Here is a 22820-nt window from a genome sequence, read left to right on the forward strand (position 1 = left end):
CTCTATATATCCTGCCACTTATAAGGCTGATCCCCCTTCTTTCCCTGATTCACTTACTAAGAACGGTGGGGAGGACTGATTATCCACTTCTGTCCAAGGCAGGAGGAAGCAGTTCTTCACACATTCCCACACCCTTATTTCACGCCTTTAACCATGTAATATTTCCTCATCAATTGATCCTAGGTATTTCAAGACTTCACTTAAATTAAAAATAAAGCAATACTTAAAATATGCAATCTGGAAATGGCTGATGACCTTTAGGAAACATTTTAAGATGGCTTGCTGGATAACAATCTGTTTATATTTCCAGATGCTGTTGACTATCATGCTGCTTTAAATTTACTAGCCATATAGCCATTTTTCTTGTCCATATTTTGTATATTTGTGTATTGCTATGACTGTCAGAAAAAAGAATGAACATTTAAGAAAGGTTTTCCACATTTAAGCTTGTCACAATAGGAAGAGAAAGCTGATTGAGATGTGGGATAGGGAATTTGGATTAGAGATTGATCAATCACCAAAATAATAGTAGCAACAACAACAACTGACTACTATTGACTACTATTTAAAAGGAAAGTCTATCAAATAATTATAAAGTAACAATAAATAACTAGAAAACTAAAGAACTGTAATTGTGGCTATCTAATAGTATGAGATATAGATATTGCAACTTCATTAACCAATAAAAATAATCTGAGCTTTGGCTTATTTCCAAAGAAAATGCTTTATTCTTGATAAATCAGTTACAGAGCCATAAAGGTACAGGTAGCTAATGTATAGTTCATGATTTGGCCTACTTAGTATTTTTGAACTTCCTATTTAGTTATCAGAAGCAAAGACAAACTGTATCTATAACTTAGTGTAAAATAAAGAAGATTGGGCCAAAGATTAAGCATTCAAATACATATATGTTTTCATTTGGATTTTGGCTAAAATGGAAGAATTGTCCCTTTTTCTCAAAGCCAACTCCAATAAGAGGGCAAAAAGATTAGGAGCACAGTGTAGAATACCCAGAACATTAACACAGAGAGCCTAATGAATTTATTTGTCTGTAGTATTCCTATTGAGCAACTAAGTTTATTGCTAAATATTTAAATTTCCACAAAAAAGGTACTGTTTAACTTTGAAAACAAAATGAAACACAATCTTCCCCCTCATTTTACTGTTATCCTTCCCTTTCTGTTACCTAAGGGAGTTAGTCACATTGACTGTGATTGACCAAAGTTGTATTAAGAGCAATAGTCCATCAAACAGAAGTACTTCCATAAGAAATAGCATAGATGACATGATTTTAATCTCCAAGTGCTTTAAAATGAAGTCACAGAACTGTGGGAATTGACACACTGATTTAGATTTAGCTTATTGGTATATTAGATTCATTGAATTGCTTTTTTTAAATCATTTATATGATGGATTTTCATGTTACCATTCAAATGTTTGGAAATATACATGGCAAAGAGTTAGAGAAAATGATTTTGCCGGGAAGCAACAAAATATAGACTAATTAAGTAAGCAGCCTCGTCCAAACTTACAAATAACAATTTGCTCAATAATTTTATTTAATAATCCTCCATTAGACTTGGGTAATACAAGTAGCCGAGCACAGATAATTCCTACCATGAACCATTACCATTATATGAGTGATTGTGGTATTTCTCTCCCTCACCTCCCCGTTTTACAAAATAAAAGTTGCATATGGCCTAGCAGGTGCACAACTGGGCATGGAGGGAAAAGGAAATGAAAAGGAAAAATTAAAAATGAAGAAAGAAGCCTTGTCAGCTGAGGTGTCACAATACCTTGAAATCACAAAAAACAATCTGGAGTTCTGTTTCACTCTCTTTCTTTTTAAGCCTTCCACACCCGTGATTGTCCTATTTTGGCTCTTAAGTTATTTCTTTTGGCACCAGAAGCAGGATGTAGGTAAAATAAAATGGATATACAATTTAGAATCTTTTTGTTTTTTATCTTTCTTCTGAGAACACTTTCTCCCTTACATTTATTTAGCACCTATCAACACACATGAATTTAATTTATAGGTTATATTTGGAAAGTGTTTACATCATACACACAGCCATATTTCATAGGCTCATATTGCATTAATGCAAAAATTTGCATAGCATGGTTGATCTTTTAAAACAACTGAGGGGGCTCAGAGCCACTGGACTGGCTTTGAACTTGTGACTACATTGTTTACATATGTGCTATTGCAATATAGGCAGAATATGAACATCATGGTTATAAAACAAAGAACCAAATGTTTATCTTGCAGCATATCTAGAGATAAGAACTTATTATTGCGCTGTCTTAGCAACTTTCCTGGGGGGAAATATATTCTCTAGTAGTTACTATAAGCTAGCAGTTCAGTATTATGTATCAATCAGTTCATTAACGTCACTGGATATAAAAACAGTCAATAAAAATTAAAAACAAGGTGGATGCTGCATACATAACTGAAGGAAAAATGTGATTGTTTTTCTAATAAAATAATTTGACCCCAAAGTGCTTCTGAGCTGAAGAAGCTTTTTGGATGAGAAATGCAACATCTTCAAAGAAAAACCAAAAAGTCCAGTAGCCTTTTGAAAAAGCACCTTTAGGACAACCAAGACCTTGATAACTGAAAATCTCCATAGACATTTAAAATAACTTGATTTTTCTTAAGATGTTTGTAAAAGTGTTTATGTTTCTAATGTGACTTTAAAAAAAAAACAAAGGAAAAAATACACTGACTAATGATTATGTGCTATCTAGTTGGTGTCTAGGTTTAGCAACTACATAGATATATTTTGCATGGGGTAATCTGTCGTCAGCTGGATCCTCAGCAGTGGTGGATTGCTCCTGCTTTGAACAGGTGGTAGTGGCAGCGGGAGACGGGTGCAGCCATGTTCCCGAACCAGTAGTAAAAATATTTGCAACCCACCATTGATCCTCAGAGCTTGATGCTTCTGTGACTGAGTCCATCCTTCTTGCTGCTAGTAGTTCCTCTTTTCTCTTCCCTTCCACCTATCCCAGAGTCCTAGAACTTTGTATGTGTACTAAATATGATAATTTGATTCTTCTAATTTGTTCAAGTAAAACCTCCTTTTTGTTCAATGATTCATGTAATTGTTTTCTTGGCTGTTCTTGGTATTCTTAGAAGTCTTCTCCAACACCAAGCTTCAAAAGGATCCGTCCTCTTTCAAGCCTATTTGTTCAATCTCCTTTTCACTTCCTTAAAATATCATCCCCCCCAAAATGTGTGCTTGATTCTGACCTTTGCAAGTATAGAGACATCTTGTCATCTGAATATATTTTCTAATGTCTTCATTGCTTCTTGACTAAGTCATAGTCTATACAGTAGCATATTTATTTATTGATCGTGCATCCTGATGATTTTAAGAGGCACAATCACCAATTCAGTATTTCCACTCTCAATTATAAGGGTAGACGCTGTACCTGTGGTCATTAGTTTGATCTTTTTTATATTTAATCTCATTATTTTCACTGTATTCTTTGGTTTCTATTACAGCAGATGATTTTCATTTTCAGTTACTAATGTCATCAATATTGTACAGATTACTGATTATTTTTTCTCCATTTAAAAAAAATATCCTCATCTTCTAATCCATATTTTCTCAATACTGTATATTCAGCATTTAAATTGAATTAATAAGGGGAGAATATAAAGCCATGTCTTACTCCTTTACTGACTTGCAAAAGACTGAACCAGTCTGTTGAACCTTGTCCTATCCAAATTGTGGTTTCCTGACCTGTGGATATGCTTCACAATCAAATTGTTTTGGCATTCCCATTTTCTTAAGCATATCTCACAGCTTGATATAGTTGACACAGTCAAAGACCTCTCTATATTCAATGTAGCACATATTGACTTCTTTTTAGTATTCTTTGGCTATCTCAATAATTCACTGTGCACCAGCAATAATGTTTCTCATTGTACAGCCTTTTCTGAAACTAGCTAAAGCAGCTTATACTTTTAACAATTTTAGATTCTCATATCCATCTTCTACTAAAACACACTATTCTCATTCATATATGGTCAAATATTATTGTACATTAAAGCAAAAAATAAATTCACAATAAGAGAAATGGTATGCAGTAAACTGGATGAGGACTTGATTTCAATGTCACATTTGATTTCAGTGCATATACTAAAATTATGACTAATTATAGCAAAATTCATTGCAATATAGTATGACTTGCAACCCTACGTTGGGATTTGGTTCCCACTAAAGAATTATGATTCATCCAAATTATTTTGTAAGCCACTTCCATAAAACCATTGCCCTCAGCCCTGTAGAGCAGTTTTCACCATGGTGAATGTCCCTCAGTATTGCTTCCTGGGGAAAATAAATCATTCTGCTGACTAAAAGGGGAGTTCAAAAATTGGCAATCCAGCCAGTGTCCCTTCCTACTTTATCATTTCTTCACTACTGCTTTTTCAGTATGGGGAAAATGTGATGTGCTTCAAGTATTCCAGAAAAGAGAAACAGTTATAAAACTCGATAGTGGGCAAGTCCCATTTTATTCCATGGGAAAGTTTCTACTGCATAATCAGGAGAAAACACCTTCATTCTTCATCAGTTCAGCCTGCAAAGAACTCTAGGAATCCCCAAATCATAATGGGGAAAGTAAAACCTTGGGTGTGGAAGGGACATAGGCCTTGCAGTATTTATTTAGTGGCATTTTATTTAGTGGCGTAATCTTGTGAATTCATCAGTGGTATCTTTCTGTACATCACTTCAGTCTTTGAGGTCAAAATTAGTTCATGTAACTTGGGAGTTGTTAAGGAAGTACAAGGAAACCACTGTTTGAGATATTATCAACTAAGAGTGGCCAAGGAAAGGCTGAGAGCTAGTGTCTTATATCAACAGTGCAGGTGCACAGTAGCGTCATTGTCCTGAAGGCCCATCTGACTGCTTATACTTTCCTTGAGACAAAAGAACAGCCCAGAAGTAGAGCAGTTTCCTCTCATGAGGTTTACATTTTTCTATGCAAAATTGTATGCAGATTATCAGTTTTAACACCTGTAGGTAGTATTACTGTGGAGCATTATTTTATGTAGCTTACAACACCTTTCCCAATGCTAATCCTTTTTTTTAACAAACAAGTTCAGTAGGTAACCAAAACAGTATTAAAACATTTGTAACCACAGACCGTAAGTGAATAAATGAGTCAATCCATCCATTCATCACGCCACCCACAACTATACCTATACACACACCAGTGGTGGGTTTCAAAAATTTTTGGAACCTCTTCTGTAGGTGTGGCCTGCTTTTTGGGTCCACTGGTGGAACCTTTCTAACCGGTTCGGTAGATTTGATGAACCGGTTCTACCAAATAGGTGCGAACTGGTAGGAACCCACCTCTGACACACACACACACTCAAAAAAATGGAGAAAAAAAAAATTGTGCTATTGATGTTTAGGGCAGTGCTTCCCTTCACTGACAAAACAGGAGGATATATTTAAAAATATATTCCTAAGTATATATTAAAATAATTTTTAATATATTTGCAAGTATGTTTGAATGTAATTAATAAATGTAGTTATGACATTATTGATTTATGTGCCCCTCTGTAGGTGAGGGCGCCCATATTAGTCTTGTTCCAGCACTTAATCTTTTTAGTGGGACTATATATATCTATATCTATATTATATCTATATCTAGATATAATATAGATAAGATAGTGTTTCCAGCAGCTACAGAACAGGACCGCTAAAGACCAAGGCATGCTAGGACAGGTTAGGAGACAAGAAGTAAGTAACTTGAACCACTTCTTCAGAGAGGCAGAGGTGGTTTAAGGTCAAGGTTTGAATATAAAAAGTTTTACGGAGGCTTCAAACACTTTGTACTCCACGTCCTTTGCCCTTATCTAAAAATAAAGAAAAACAACGGACCCCACAACTTAGTGGAGATAAGGTTATTGGGCACCTCCTCGTTACACAACCGCCCGAAGAGAAACAAAAATAAAACTTGGCGAGAGAAAAGGGTTAAAAAACAAAAACAAACAACAAAGGGCCATCAGGCAGGGCAATGACGTCACGCGTAAGACGTTCCCACCGGGGGATCGTCGCGCCCGCCGCTCACTCCAGGACGAGGTTTCCTCTGGAGAGGCGTGCACTCGCGTGACACCGAGGGAGGAGAACGTGCTCCGTGTGGGCGAGGAGGACGGGTTGCTGCACGCGCGACTCTTCTTTCTCTCTCTCTCACCCCCCCCACCCCGTTAGCTTCCGGCGCCACTACCGCCATCGCTCTCCAGCCAGCACCTGGCCCCGCCCCTCGTGCGCGGGGCCGCGCCTCGTGCTGGACAATAGCGGCGTTGCCGCAGCCGAGTTGTGTGTCCTCCAAATCAGGCCGGGACTGCCGCAGTTACAAGCAGCTGCCGGGGCCCGCCTGCAAACGACCTGAACTAGCGGCGGGGATGCCGCCGTCCCGGCTGCGGAGCTGACCGAGGGACTCGGTGAATTCGAGCCGGGAGAGTGGGGGCTTGATGTTGGTTTCTTCCGGATCATCATCCTCTCGGGCTGCCTCTCCGCTTCCCCTGCGCGAAGCTCGTCGAGCCTAGCTCGGACGGTTAGGAAGAAGTCGTTTGTAGGCGCTGCCCGGGGTTTGCGTGGGGCAGGTGAAAGCGGTGAGCCGGGCCTGCCTTGATCCCGGAGCCGGGCCTGGCTTGGATTGGCACCCCAGAAGAAGAGGAGGTGGTGGAGGCGGCGGCGGTGCTGCCCCCGTTTCAATGGAAGTATGCTACCAACTGCCGGTGCTGCCTCTGGACAGGCCGGTCCCGCAGCACGTCCTCAGTCGCCGGGGAGCCATCAGCTTCAGCTCCAGTTCTGCGCTTTTCGGCTGCCCCAACCCCAGACAGCTTTCTCAGGTGAGGGCCCCTCTCGCTCCCCCGAGGCTGAGGTGGGAAGCGGCCCTCGGGAGAGATCTTGCAAGGAGGGGCAGAAAAAAACTCCAGGAATATCCATGCGGGACCCCGAGGGGGAAAAAGGGATGGCTTTGGGGGAAAAAAAAAAAGCAAAACCCCAAAATCCCCCGGAGGTTTCGAGTCCTCCAGCACTGTTCGGTCAGGCGAGAGGGAACAAAAGCGGGAGGTAGGAAGATTAGGCCAGATAACGTGCAGCAGAGGAGGGTTTCAGTTAGCGGCACAGGCAAGCTGGCAAAACTCGGAACAGGCGAAAGACGCACCGCTTGACTCTGCGGAATTGCCCTTCTTATCGGTGTCGTCTCCCGTTTTTATTTTTGTTAACTCTCGCTTTTTTCTTTGTCACCTGTAGCTGGGTAGTAATGCTGTAGTAGATCGCCAAGATTGCCATTCATTCATGAGTTCTTGTTGATTCTCCCCCCCCCCCCGCCCAGATGGACTAGAGACAATCCGTAATTTTATCCTGGTCATAAGGATATAAAGGATGAAAATGCTTATTTGGTAGATAGCTGGGGTGATGCCTTTAGGAGGTGTTCAGTCTTTTTCTCCTTGATATTTATAGCAGTTACAAGAGTTACTAGGATATAATGAAGCTGTTATAAATGCTTCAGAATTTAGTGAGGAGTCTTTTGCTTTTCACTTCAGCTGAATCATGCTTATCCCTTAAAATATTTTGCAAAAGATTGCCGTATGTATGTATGTATGTATGTATGTATGTATGTATGTATGTATGTATGTATGTATGTATGTATGTATGTATGTATGTATGTATGCATGCATGCATGCATGCTTGCATGTTCTGTCTTTTTCAGGCACCTTAAATGTCTTTTATAGGTTTTTAAAGTAAATATACTATGAGTCCAATGTGAATGATACCAGTAATAAATTTAACCATAACAAATGTAGGTAGGTGGTAAAGTGTGAGAAAATAGATTCTGTTGCCATTTTTGGCGCTCTTCAAATGTTTTGAGGATTGGGTTACCCATCTGTTATTGCCCTGATGCAGTCTGCTGAGATTTCCCTGTGAATGATAACAATCTCTGAATCTTAACGCATTTGCCCAGAATTAGACTTATATCTTTGCTTTATTTTTGCAGTATTCCATGTAGGGCAAACCATAATTTTATTGAAACTTCTAAGAGTGTACGTCGCTTTCAAATTTTGAAATAGTCTTGGCTAATACCATTTGCAAATGAAGAGGAAGTCAGTTATTCTTTGGTTTCTTTTTGAGTTTAATAGTGCAACAAAATATGCTACAGAATGTGGATTATAAAAAAAATTAGTTTGATAAGAGTCAAACTTAAATTTATTAGGGTTGTGTCTAAAGAAAATATCACAGATAGAAACTAATATAATTTCTCCAAATTTATGTGAAATACAAGATTGCAAATTATTCAGAAAAAATATGTTTGTGCTTGTTTCAAAGAATTCAGAGGCGCATAGGCGGAATATAATGTCAATGGTGTATTGAAAGAATGCTGACTGAAGTAGTCCTGTCATGTACTCTCAAAATCTGAGGATAGGAAGATGTGGGTGTTTGGTGTATGGAAAATATAAACCCCTTTAAAGATGTAGAGTTTTGCTTGTGTGATGATGGATTCATCCATTACAAAATATAGCTGAAGTTTTGTGCCCACCCCATAGACATTCTTGAATTGAGATTAAGGAATTAGCGCTGGGACTTTAGGCAATAATATCCTTTAATCTCAGACATTAAATATGCTTCCAATTAAACTGATGTAGTAAAATCAGATTTGAAGCAAGGGACTTTGGATCAAAATTCTACCTTTATGTAATAGTAGAAATTACTTCCAATTGATTTTAATGCATTTGGTTACCTGAGTAGTTAACATAATTAAGTTGGCTGATGGTGGAATTCATGTTCTGTTAATTATATCCTTTGGGAATAGAAAATACATACAAGAAAAATTATTTGTATGTTTATTGCTTAACAGTTTAGCTATTATACTATAAATCATATGCTAGGATATTGTCAATAGAAACTGCTATGCAGAATGGTATTAACTTTGAAAGGAAGATTGATAGCTTTTGCTTACAATTGTTGGCACCTTGTAAATTAAATGATTGTAGGCATTGCTATTTCTTTTGCAAACAGTCATTCTTACAAGGAATTTATAATTAATAAATAATTCCACAATTATTTATACTGATACTAATGTTTGTTATGAAGTCTCAGTAAAATAATCTGACTGTATTTTTACAAAATGACTGTTCTTAAGGACAAACCATTTGGATAATGTAATTAATAATGGAATATATAAAAGATATATTTTATTTCAGTTATTAGGATTCTAAGTTGTTTCTTATAATATTTAGTTACAATTAGTACAACTTTTTAAGTAGAGCAATTTACAAAAAATACTGAAAGACTTAAGTCTCTGTTGCTGACAGTAAATTATAATTTTAGATGTTCTCACTTACTTTATGTATTGTTTTATTTATTAAATTTATATGCCACCCAGGTCACTGTCAAGTGACTCTGGATGGATTACAAACATCATAAAACAAAGGTACAAAACATTAAAACATTGAATATTAAATAAGAGACTAAAAAGTTAAAACAGCAGAGTACTATGATGTGGAGGCGTGATCTTAGGGTAATAACCACCTCCAACATGGAGTGCCCAGGTCAGTTGGCAGAGCTAGGTTTTGAAGAGAGTGGGGGCACATCTCAGTTTGAGAGGCATGATGTTCCAGAGGGTGGGAGTCTTGGCAGAAAAAGCCTTTCTTCCGCATGCTGCCAGCCAGAATTCCTTCACTGACGGGATTTGCAGCATACCTATTCTGCAGGAATGAGTGGCTAGGGCAATCCCATTGGGTTGCTTGCTCAGGTAGCCTGGACTCATGCAGTAAAGGGCTTTTAAGGTCACAAAGCAACACTCTGAATTGGACATGAAAGCACACTGGCAACCAGTGCAGTTTAGGCAACAGTGGTGTTACATGGAGTGCCCTAGGAGCCCCTAGAACTGTGTGCAGTTGCATTCTGTATCAGCTGTAGCTTCCAAATATTCTTTAAGGGTAGCTCCATGCAGAGTGCATAGGTGGGATAACTGTTACCAGCATTTCAGAATGAAGGTTTAGAAAATGAGATGCAAAAATTGAACATTAACATCTCTAATATATAACCATAATCCATGATGCAAAATTATGGTGAGCAAGGTCCAACTTTTTTTAAAATGAACAGTTGTATTACTATATGAATTCTATCAACATTCATCATCTAATTTGTTTCCTTACAGAATACCAAAAATAGAACTGATAGTGTAAAATCCTCTTTACAAAGCCCATTAACACACTAGTGAATAAATTTTATAAAAATGTAAATAGGTGATAATATTAACTCAGTTGAAGATGTTTGTTGTCTTATCTATGGGCACATAAGTTATCTTTCTTTTTCTCTTCTCCTATATTTCAGTATATTTTAATGGTCATATTGCTCTGAACTTGAAACAAAATTATTTTGAGCTCCAAATACTTCAGTAAGATTGGAACTCTACCCATAGGTTCACACCAGTCTGGTTTGAATGTGAACAGAGTACTTTGAATTCAAAATATTTTATATATCCGTGAACCAAAGTTCTGAACATTTAAATTTTTTTGGTATATGTGAAATGTTTTAGCTAATATATACATACATATGCATTGTTCGCTAAGTCTTACTTTTCCAATCCATCCTTTTTCTTCAGGGGTCATCAGAAAATCTGTTTCTTACAACATCTAAATACTCCTTTTAAAGGGGCTGGTGGTTTATAAAATGGGGACAGGAAGTCTTGATTTAAATCTGCATATGCAGCTGTACCTCTTGTTGCCTCAGAAAGCCATTTTCATTTTCAGATAGTAGAGATTTTTCGGTTGATGAAAACTACATAGTATTACAGAATTCTGAAGGAGTCTCTAAACTTTTGCACCTGCCATATTCACTATTTTTTTCTTATGAATCTGTAAACAATTGTAACCGTACATTCGAAACATGGCATGAATATCTTGTCATTAACTTTACCGTATACAGATTGTAACAGCTTCGTTTTATTTAGAGATTTATTGAAATATATAATTGGACAAGGTGTCTAAACTATTGTATGCAACTGAAGTTCTGTTTAGTCAGGCTTTTACAGTTTCATGTCTTCTTCACGTTTCCTGTTTTGTTTGTACGTCTCCTCAGAAAGTAGTGAGCTTTTTTTCAATACTGGCACTGTCAATTATCAGACACTTTTATGATTTTGGCATGGTCATGCCACTGCTTCCAGATCTGTTCATTGAAGTTTTACACTCTTCTGTTATAATTAGAATGGTGCTTTCTGACAGGGAAGTGTCTGTCAACTGGCACTCCTTCTCAATTAATATTACACACATTTAAATGCACTTGTCTTGGTAATAATACAGAAATGGTTTATTAGTACCTTCCTTCACATTTGATATTGGATTTTTTTCTGAATATTCACCTTCCTTATATTTACACATCTAACTGATCCCCATTGTAGATTACTGTTACTTTTCCATTCTTTTTTTTAACTACTGGCAAAAGATCCAGTTACTTTTACTGTCTAAAACAGAGGTTCCCAATCTTGAATTATTATTGGACTAATTATCATAGGGGAGGAATTCCTCCCCTACTAATAACCAGCCATTTGGAGGAGTCGGGGATATAGGAAGGAACTAGTTCTAGTAAGGGATATAGGAAGAAACTAGTTTTAGTAAGTATGTTTATCAATTAAAACCCCTTGAGTGAATTGTTTGTTCTGTGCAGAGATAGATTGGTAAGTTCACTGTAAAATATGATTGGATGTAGCCAAAATATGTGTCTTTGATTTTTTAACTAAGAAGCGTCATTTTATAATTGGTTTTTTTTAAATAATTTTTTTTATTTTCAAACACAAACACACAAGACATATAACATAAAAACCTCTTCAACTGCATATAGTGTGCCAATTGGTTACAAGGTCTTTCTGCATCCTTTCCATAGTCATCACTTGAGCTTTATCAAAATTCACATATAATTGATTTTAGAGAGTTAAGATGAGTGGAGTGTGAAGAAAAGTATGCCATCCACGGCTAGTTTTGTTAAACATGATTAAAGTTTGAACTTTTGTCCTTTACTGGAACATTTATGTACAATGGTTTTTAAATGAAATTAGAAATTAAGAAATTTAAATTCTATTTAAAAAATAGAAATAACGTATGTTTTTAATTTTCAGAGACGTGGAGCAATATCGTATGACAGTTCTGATCAAACTGCATTGTACATTCGCATGTTAGGTAAGTGTGATTGCTTATTGAGATACGAGATCTCTCTGTCAAGTAGATAATAAGCAGAATGCACTTTAATAACTTTGGTTCTTTTTGGTCCATTGCTTTCAAATGCTTCTAAGTATTTACATTTAATTTGGTGCTATTTTCATGTTGAGTCAGTCACTGAAAATACATCTGAAGATGATTTTAAAAAAGGAAAATACGGGCTGTCCTATAATTCAGATTTCAGTGGGAAGAAAATATGGGAGTAGAGATGCAAATACATAAATACTGATGAACATGCCAGATATTAAATATATAATACTGAAGTGCCATGCATTTACATTTATAAATTGTATGCATATATTTATTTTTAATGTGTGTTACTTGTGTTAAAGGTTAGCTCTTGTAGTTATAGTTCCTGTGTTGAACATGTAGAGATTACAGCAAATGCCAAATACATATAAGATTAGAAATTTGTTATGTTTAAAGATAGTTGGAATGACTCATGAACAAATATTTGTATAGGAATGAGTTTCAGCTTAAGTTGTAAACTAAATATTGTTATGTGCTAGCAATTTTGAAGTAGTGCAACTTCAAAACAGAGAAAAAAATGTGGAAGGAATTTTAATGTAAATTATTCAGATTAGATCCATAGACATAAGGAGAAATACATCATCATAAGAAATTTACTTGTTGCACCCTTTACAGTAACTTCTGTTTAGGTTATTCATTATTATAAAATTTGCAGAAATGTGTTGGTGGTGACTTTTAGAGTACTGAACCCTAAAGTAAGTTCAGTTGTTAATATTGAACAATCAGACAGTGTTGGATGGTGTATCTGCCAATTCTACTTTAGTACCTGGTAAATCATAGTAGAATTTCTATGCATCCCTAGATTTTTTTTTAAAAAAGTAATCCTGTTGCATATGTGAAATTGAAAGTAAATGATTCCTTAAAAATAATTACAATAAATTAATTCTAGATTTCCTTTCTGGTATCTACACAATTGTTCTCTGTTTATTATATAAGAGAAGTTCAGACTAATTTGTCCAATTTCATTCATTTACTGCTGTGCCACAGACACTAACCTCCCTGCTTGTTTTAATTTCCTTCTGTGGTATTTGTTGGCATTTGGCAACACTAGGAAAGTATTTATTTTCATTATTTCATTTAAGTTAATAAGCCTTAGTTGATTAAAAAGCACTTCCAGGACTTTGCCAGATAAGGCAACAAATCCAGAGGCATTCCTCTCTGTTCACCTGGTCCTTCCATGAAGGTGAAACTTAAAATGAAAGTAGCTCTGTACTTTATTATTAAGCTTATCTAATTTCCTAATCAGAGTGTTTCAGTACAGACATTCTACAGTTTATCTGGAACCATTCTGAAAGCCAAATGCAATAGTGTTGAACCCACTTAGTTTAGAATTACATTATGATTGCTTCTGATTGTTCAGAAAAAGTTAACAGTGCTATCATAGTACGGTATGTAGCTCCCAAACCAAAGTCAGTAAGATAAAAGATAATGTAGTCAGTAGTGCCAGATCAATGCAAACTCAATGCAAAGACTTGTAAGATACAAATCAGATGTGAATCCATTTAAAAGTCCAGTTTAATAATGGTATAGAGCTGAATATTCATACTACCTGGTTGGTAAATTCGTATAGATTTGGACTCTGGGTAGATCTGATTGAGTTGCCCATGCACAGCCTTATGACTTTATTTGGACTGAAATTGATTCTGTGACTCCCAGTGAGGTTAATACCTTCCACTGAACTGTGAATTTGGTCACCTATTTGTTAGGTCCAGTGTACTCCTGGGTCTTTTGGCTGGGTCCATGTGGTGGTATTGACATCTTTGAGGGAGAAGGTGATCCTTCTGGCTTGATGAAGGAGGTAGTACAGCTCCTTTTTAAGAGACCATTGCTGGATTCTTTTCTTCTGGATAGTTATTGTCCTTAATGTAGGTTGTTGAAATACCTACATTACAAAGGGAAGGTTAGATAGTTCTTGTAAAGGGTCTTGAAGGAAGCAGATTATTTGAATCCACTTCAGGCTAGGATATTGCACTGAAACAACATTGGTCACACTTCTTCATGACCTTTGGTGAAGATGGGATGGGGGTGGTATGTCCATCCTTGTGCTTCTTGATATCTCAGTTATTTTCAGTACCGTTGACCATTGATGTCTTTTTGATTGTTGCAGAAGCTAGGAATTGGAAATACTATGTTCCAGTGGTTTGCCTCCTTCTTCAGTAATTAGTCCTAAAAGATATTTACATAGGGGAGAAGTTGCATCTGCAGCTCCTCAGTGCATCATGCCTCAGGGCTTAATGCTCTCACTGATCCTGTTTAACACCTACATGAACCTACATGTTGGGTGCAATTGCCAATCACTTTGGACTCCAGTATCATCATTATGCTGATGACCTGTGCATTGTTCATCCCAGCCTTGGGCTATGAAACTCTCAATTGCTTCTGGAGCCTGTTTAGATCTGAATGGAGAGAAATAGGCAACCTTGATAGAACCCTGATTGGCTGTGGTTATCCCCCCCCCCTCCCAATCCGGGAGGTTTTGCCTTGGATGGAATCACGCTTTCCTCCATGAGGCTTATATATGAAAGTTGAGAGTCAACCTGAACTCTCAGCTAGTGCTCAAAAAGCAGTAAAGTCAGGAGCTCTTATTTTTCTGCTTTCTTATTAGCAAGATAGTTATCTATGCCTATTGATGTTTAGATAATCTAGGCCACATAGAGATTTTTGATGAACTCCTAGGTCATCATGTATTCCTACCTTAAATCAGTATACATAATATTGTATTGGTGACAAAACAATTTTGACAGTGTTGGAAAAGTCAATTTGCATAATTTCATTTTTCTATCCAGTATACCCAATTCAGGCAACTGGTAAAAGAGTGGATTGTTAGTTTTATAAGATAGTAACATTCTTTGTCTCATTTTTTCTCTGTTTTGAGATACTGCAACTTGCTTACTCTGTTTGCAGCAGAAAACCAGTATGATTTATAAAATGCTGCTAAATTAAGGTTTTGTTTAGTCAACGTTCTCTTCTCAGAAGGGATTCAAGGCGTGAAATCAGGAATGGATCTTGAATTTTCTTTTTGTTCTTCCATATAGAACACAAATGACTGATTATATTCCAGAATCTCCCGCTGCATTTTGCATAAATCTTCCATCCTACATAATGGAGAAAGGAATGCATTCTGGCAACTGAGTCCATTTTATTGGCAAGTGGCCACAGTAGTTGTTATTTGGTATAATTTTGTACAGTATTTGAATGTGGAATATTTAATTTAGGAAAAAATAGCAATAAGCCTGAAACTATTATTGATTCAATTAAATAAAGCAAAGGTGCCCAACACATTGTGATGAATGTTTACTTTGTGGACAAATGCTACTTTTGAAAATACCAGTATCAAAAGCAGATAAAGATGATAAAGTTTTAAAGTACTTGCTATTCATCAGTATTGCAAAGAATCCCTTTGAAAAGAAATATTTGTTCTATTCACACTGAGCCTGATTTTTTTTAAAGGAATATTATCTTATCTTGGCAATGCTATCACACTGATTTTATTCTGCATTTGTTAAGTTAAATATCCCCTGAGGAAGATGTTTACTGAAACATTTGGCAACGCATAATTCTTTAATCATTTCTGCTTTCTTCTCCTTTTTACTTATAGGGTTTCCTGCTTGAGCAGGGGGTTGGACCAGAAGACCTCCAAGGTCCCTTCCAACTCTGTTAATCTGTTATTTTGTCAAGAAGCTTTCTGAAAGATCAGAAATACATAAAAAAATTATTACATTCTAAATTAACCTTATAACTATAAAACTAAGAAAGAATTGAAAATAATAAAGTTTAAAACTAAGTCTCGAGATTTCAAATTATTTTTATTAATAATAGATGAATTTATGTTCATCCAGATGTGAATAGTCTGAGATGCAGGTCCACATGGGCTCTTCCCAAAGTCTTAGATGTGGTCTACGACATTTCTGAAAGCAGTTACCAAATAATATTTGTAATGTATTGGAGATTTAATACATAACTATTTTAACTTCATTTAAATATAAATGAAATAAATTTAGATTCTCTCTTGGCCCCATTGCTCCACATATTATTTCAAGGTTCAAGAAAGATTGTGTTACAAATTATAACACGTGTTATTAATCTTAACTATTGTTGGGGGGGGGGGAATTCAAACAATAACTTTTAATGGAAATTATATTTCAAATTATGATATTAGGATTTGAAGATGGCTTATTTCAATTAATCATAATTAAAGTGAACCCAGTTTAGAATGATATCCTAAGCTATGGTTAATTCAAAATAAAAGTTTTGATTTCCTCACTTTTGGGTTGAAAGAGAGTACCGGGGAAAGCATAATGTTGAGGCTTAGTGAGATTTGCTATATTTACGTTAGATGATAATGATTAGGTACATTCACATGCAGATTGCTGCAAGTGGTTGGGACCACTTTAGATGTAGGATTGGATTTAAATTTCCCAAACTGCCATTCTAAAATAAGATGCTGCTGTTGAACCCAACCATCTTTACTTTCTTAAGTACTGTGTAAGTACTAAGACTAAGAATTGCAAAATGAAAACAATTACTTCTTTTTTTGGCTGATGGGAACAGCCAGATTTATCTCCCTCCTTGCTGCTATTCCCTTCCCTTCCATTGGCAGGTTGTAGCTGCTTTGGTGCTGCACTCCTAAGGCAATTGTTCAAGGGATTATTTCATTTAGAGATATGGAAAAGTCAATTCTTTACATTTTCTGTTTCCTTAATTGACTTTGGTCTGTCTTTTCATCATTCAACTAACTGGTAGCTCTTTGTCGTGAGTTGGGTGGCTCTATGGATTTGTTTAATAATAAACAACCAAAGAAACATACCCTCTGAAGGTCTGGCTCCATCCAAATGCATGGACTTCAACTTCCAGATTCTTTAGTTAACATTACCATTGCTGAGAATTCTTGAGAAATCTGGGAAAGCTGATGAATCCTCATATTCTCAATAGAGATGGAGATAGCATCCATGTATGGGTTAACACTGTCCGTTCTCTGATGGACTGAGTCTGATTACTAATTAACCATCTATAAAACTTACGTCCCTGTGAGTGACTCCACCCAGCTTCCAACTCAGTCCATTCTGGACAGTCGTGTTGTCCAGTGTTTCTAGTATTTGAGCAAATTTCTCTTTATTGAATCTCAAATTTGGCTGTGAGTAATTGTGGAGAAAGAGTGGGCTGGTGAAACTAATTGGCTAGCAGGAGCCTTGGGACTCTCCAAGAGAGGCTCATTGAGGTAATTCTACCCAGCCTCGAGCCGCAAGTGCGGGGTTGGGGTTGGGGAATCGCGCGCTGATGAGCCATCCCTGAATCTTCATATCGCTCGATGCGATCCCCGGGACAATATCTCCCACCTGCTGTGTGCGGCTGATTGTGCAGCGTGCTTTGCGCGGCTGCAGGGCACTTGACAATGTTGTCCCTGGCGTCTCCCAGCTGGATCGCCTGCAGGAACCGCCACAGTTCCGGGGAAAGTCACTCCAATGCGGGGAGGCGAACGGCCTCCTTTGAACTGTTTTCGCACCCTGCAGGTTTGCAGGTGGCAATTAAAGGCGCACGTGGCCGCATTGGCTTAAGGAGGCTCTCAGAAACTTAGAAAGAGCACCAGCGGTCATTTTGAATGGGAAAATTTGGCACGGTTGCCATTTTGAAAATAACAGTCGTTCCAATGGCAGACAGCAGCATGGCATACCATCTCCCTGGCGTGGAGAGAGACAGTCAGGGGAGTTTGCTGTTGGTAGCAACAGCTGGAAGGCCCAATCCCCCGGCCTTGCTTTCCTTGTCTCAGGGCAGCAGTATAACTAAGCCACACGATAAGAGTTCTAAGGACTCTAAATCATCCAGCCAGGGCTCCAAGTCTAAAAAAACCTCTAAGTCAGCAGACAAAGACACCCCCCCCCCCCAAGAGCCAAGGTGGCGCAGTGGTTAAAAGCAGCACTGCAGGCTACTGCTAGATCAGCAGGTCAGCGGTTCAAATCTCACCGGCTCAGGGTTGACTCAGCCTTCCATCCTTCCGAGGTGGGTAAAATGAGGACCCAGATTGTTGGGGGCAATATGCTGACTCTCTGTAAACCGCTTAGAGAGGCCTGAAAGGCCTATGAAGCGGTATATAAGTCTACTGCTATTGCTATTGCAGACCAAGACCGGGCCTCATCACCATTCCTCCACTTCCAAATCAGGCCGCAGTCCTCCTCTGCAGTTGGATCCTGGGCCTGGCCCATTTAGCCCAATGCTGTCTATTAATACTTCAGGGCTCTGGGGGCAATCTGCACCACCAGCCCCTATGGAGTCTTGCCTACCTAGCAGACATGTGGAAGCCACATTTACGCCCATGGCTGCTGGCTTATGCCCTGAGTACCCGACCCCGTCATGCTGTTAGATTATCAGTCCTTCATTGCGGAGGCCATTAAGCAGGGGATTGCGGCTGGGTTGCAGCAACAACGAGTGCCGCCAACATCACCACCGGCCGCCCCAGCTCACGTCCACAGTGATCTTGTTCCTTGGCCGCCCTGACGGCCCATTTGAGAATGGTGCCCATCAGTATTATATCTGATCTAGATGGCATCTTGATATTGTCACACTCTAGGGATAAGGCCATGAAGGACCTCCACACCACTATTCAAATCCTCCAATCCCATGGTTTTTCCATCAACAGGAACAAGAGTCACTTTGTACCCACCACTCACATCTTGCACCTGGGGGCTTGACACGGAGGTGACCCAGGTATTCCTCTCTGAGGAGAGACAAGACAGTCTCCACCAATTAGTGTCTAGAGGGAAGTGTCTAGAGGGAAAGGAAGCTATCGCTAGCTACCTTGTCTAAATTGCTGGAGAAGATGGTTTCAGCCATCTCGATTGTCCCTTGGGCCAGACTACACACCAGGTAATTACAATGGCTCCTACTGCCCTTCCAAAAGGAACGGAGGAGCACTTCCCTGGCTAGGGTTACCTTGACCGATGAGGTATGGCACTCCTTGCATTGGTGGAGGTCCCCTGCGATCAAAAAAGGGTGTCAGTTTGGGATGGAGGATAGGATCATGATCATAACTGATGCAAGTCTCTGATGTTTGGGCGCCCATCTTGACGCACATTTTCCACAAAGCAGGTGGTCGGAAGAGAAAGGTGCCTTGAGTATTAACCTCCTTGAGCTCAGAGCCATCCGTCTCGCCCTCCTCCACTTCGTAGATTTGATCAGGGGACCCATGTACTGGTTCTGACCAATAACATCATGGCCAAGGCCCATGTGAACAGGCGGGGGGGCCACCAGGTCGAGACAACTAATGGGGGAGGTGGAAGAGCTGGGTTGCTTGGCAGAGGTTAACCTGTCAGGGGTTGACAGTGTGAAGGCAGACTGGCTCAGCTGCTCTACCCTGGATCAGGCAGAGTGGAGATTATACCCTTCTCTCTTCCAGGAGATTACGCGATGGTTCGGGATTCTGATCATGGACCTCTTCGGCTCTCCAGCCAATGCTCAACTGTCCCGGTTCTTCATGAGGTTCCCCGCAACAGGTGCAGAAGGGATGGACGCCCTCCGCTGGCCCTGGCCTCAGGGACTACTATACGCCTTCCCACCACTTCCACTTTTGTCCAGGGTGCACAAGATCATTTCAAGCAGGGCAGAGATCATACTAGTTGCCCCGTGTTGGTCATGCCAGCCATGGTTTGCAGATCTTCAGACATTGTCCCTGGAGAGGCCCTGGAGGATCCCGCCAGACAAGGCATCCCTCAGCCAGGGGTTGCTGGAGCACCCGGAATCCCCAGTGACTCCAGTTGACCTCCTGGCGCTTGAGCGGGAGGGTCTGATGCTTGACAGATTTTCAGCTAGATTCATAGACACTATACAGGCATCCAGGCGACCCTCCATGGATCACATCTAGAATGCTACCTGGTGGGTGTTTTGTGAGTGGTGCTCTAATAGGATAACGCCGGTTTTGACCTCGGTTCCCCAGGTCCTGGAGTTTCTCCAGGATGGTCTGGACAAGGGGTTATCGCCCAATACCCTTAGGCGGCAAGTGGCAGCCTTGTCCACCATGTTTTCTTGGGGAGGGAGTCAGTCATTATCCCATCACCCAGTGGTTAGGAGGTTTTTAAAAGGGGCATCGAATCTAAGGTCACCTGTAGTGCACAGATATACCACATGGGACTTGTTGACGGTTCTCACCGCTCTCACGAAGCCCCCATTTGAGCCCCTCAGTACTATTCCTCTGCAATTTCTTTCTCTGAAAGTAACATTCTTAGTTTCCATCACCTCTGCTCGGAGGATATCAGAGCTCAATTAGGGAGGGTCTGTGTATATTTTATGAGGATAGGGTGGTCCTCAGGCTGGACCCTTCCTTTTGCCCCAAGGTAAATTCGAGGTTCCATCGGGCACAGATTATATTACCGGACTTTTGTCCATCACTATCGAGGTCATTAGAGGAGCAGTGGCACATGTTAGATGTCCGGCGGGCCCTCCAAACTTATATCCAGTGGACATCGGATTTGAGGAAGACGGAACGTCTCTTTGTCTCTTTCCAACCTTCCTCCCTGGGGCAGAGGATATCAGTCATTACCATAGGGAGGAGGATTAGAAAATGTATCGCCACCGCCTATTTTTCCAATGAAGAGCTGGTTCCACAGAGGATTATGGCCCATTCCACCAGGAGCTCTACCACCTCTGCGGCGTGGAATACCCAGGCTTCCCTAGGGGAGATCTGCAGGGCGGCCGCGTGGGCGACCTCCTCGCCCTTTGTTCAGAATTATAATCTGGATAAATTTCCTTGGGCAGATGCTGCCTTTGGCCGTAGAGTTCTATAGGCAGTACATGCTGACAGTCTCTTCTCTCCCAACGGGGACTAGCTTGGGTATGTCCCATACATGGATACTATCTCCATCTCTATTGAGAAAAGGCGTTGGTACTTACCTGATACGCCTCTTCCAATAGAGTGGAGATAGCATCCAGCCCCGTCCTATATGGAGACTGTTTTCCATTCCCACCTGGAGAGATGATTGCTCAGTTGGCTTATGTCATTTCTTATGGAACTTCTTGTTTGCGTTTGCAGTGAATGGTTTACTAAAGTTTGGATAACAAGTGGAGTCTGTGTCTTTGTTCTTCGTCGTAAACTGGATAGCGTCATTCACAGGGCGGGTTATATAGGTGGTTAATTAATTAGTAATCAGACTCAGTCCAAGCAGAGAACGGACAGTGTTAACCCATACAGGGATGCTATCTCCACTCTTATTAGAAGAGGAGTATCAGGTAAGTACCAATGCCCTTTTAGAGGATTTAGGGAACCAATTATAATGGTCCTGATAGATTCATTCTGGGAAAATTGTCTGCTAGCTGTTTGTGATTAGTGTGCTAGCTACAGTGAAAGTTACATTGAAAGTGACTTCCACTTCTTGGTTAGGATTTTTGTAAAAAAACCCTTTGTAAAAACAATTAATAGCTTTCCATTTGTAGCTTCTGTAGAAGGAAGGAGTTAATAGAACTGAAAAACTACTATATGAGAATACATTTTTTATTTATTTTTTGCATAGAAATGCCACAGGATAACGTGATTTTCTTCAAACTTGCTTCTATTACCATCTGAAGCATTTTTTATAATTTAGTGCTTATGCATATTTAATAGCCATAAGTAGATTCCTTATTAGAAAAGTCAAATCAGAGAATAGAATAGAATAAAATAGAATAGAACAGAATAGAATTCTTTTTTGGCCAAGTGTGATTGGTACAACAAGGAAGTTGTCTTGGTCCACATCCTCTCAGTGTACATAAAGAAAAGATACATTTGTCACGAATCATAATATACAACATTTAATAATAGTCATAGGGTACAAATAAGCAATCAAATCATATTTGGAAACAATATAAATTGTAAGGATATAAGCAATAAAGTTACAGTCATAAGTGGGAGGAGATGGATGATAGGAATGATGAGAAGATTAATGCAGACTTAGTTTGATAGGGTTGAGGGAATTATTTGTAATTTATTTCATCCATTTGTATTCAATTCAATTCATACATTTATAGATAGGCTCATTGTTTTAGAAGAAAAACTTGTAAGACTAACAATTATGACATGAAATACTTTCTGCAAAAGTTGACATAATATATAATACAAATAAATGAAATCTTATCTTAGACATAAACAGACTTGCAGCAATATTTTGAAAAACATCCAATAATAATAACAAACAAAATCATCATCAAATACCAGAGCTCTGGTGGCACAGTATTGCAGGCTGATCCTGGCCACTGCCAGCAGTTTGATCCTGACTTGCTCAAAGTTGACTCAGCCTTCTATCCTTTCGAGGTCGGTAAAATGAGGATCCAGATTATTGGGGGAAACTGGATTTCTTTGAGGGCTGGATCAGCATTGTAGTTGTCCTCTGCGGGCCAGCCAATGAGGGGGAGTCAGGACGGATAGCAGACAGGATGGACAGCAGACGGGACGGATGCCTCCTGCAGCACCCTACTGACCAAAAAGGGGCACAGGGGGTTCATACACGTCAGACACACCCTGTTTTTGACAGCCTCATGCATCACTCTGCCAGCCAAAGAAGGGAGCAGGGTACTGCAGGAGGCTCTCCAG

The 22820-nt window shown here is 39.2% G+C and overlaps 1 protein-coding gene across 2 annotated transcripts in view; it reads left to right on the top strand.

Moving 5' to 3' along the window:
• Window positions 1–6249: 6249 nt before the first annotated feature.
• PDE7A (phosphodiesterase 7A) overlaps window positions 6250–22820 on the top strand; it is a 42208-nt gene continuing 25637 nt past the window's right edge. Inside the window, exons 1-2 of one of the 2 annotated variants that reach the window (XM_014056222.2) lie at window positions 6250–6868; window positions 12139–12199. In XM_014056222.2, coding sequence (XP_013911697.2) covers window positions 6731–6868; window positions 12139–12199 — 199 coding nt within the window. In that variant the 5' untranslated portion in view covers window positions 6250–6730. The remainder of the gene's footprint in view (window positions 6869–12138; window positions 12200–22820) is intronic. The other variant, XM_014056223.2, reaches the window with a different exon arrangement.

Source organism: Thamnophis sirtalis, unplaced genomic scaffold (genome assembly GCF_051295495.1).
Source record: "Thamnophis sirtalis isolate CommonGarterSnake01/CBP01778 unplaced genomic scaffold, rThaSir2_p1.2 scaffold_2, whole genome shotgun sequence".
NCBI classification, from domain to species: Eukaryota; Metazoa; Chordata; class Lepidosauria; order Squamata; family Natricidae; genus Thamnophis; species Thamnophis sirtalis.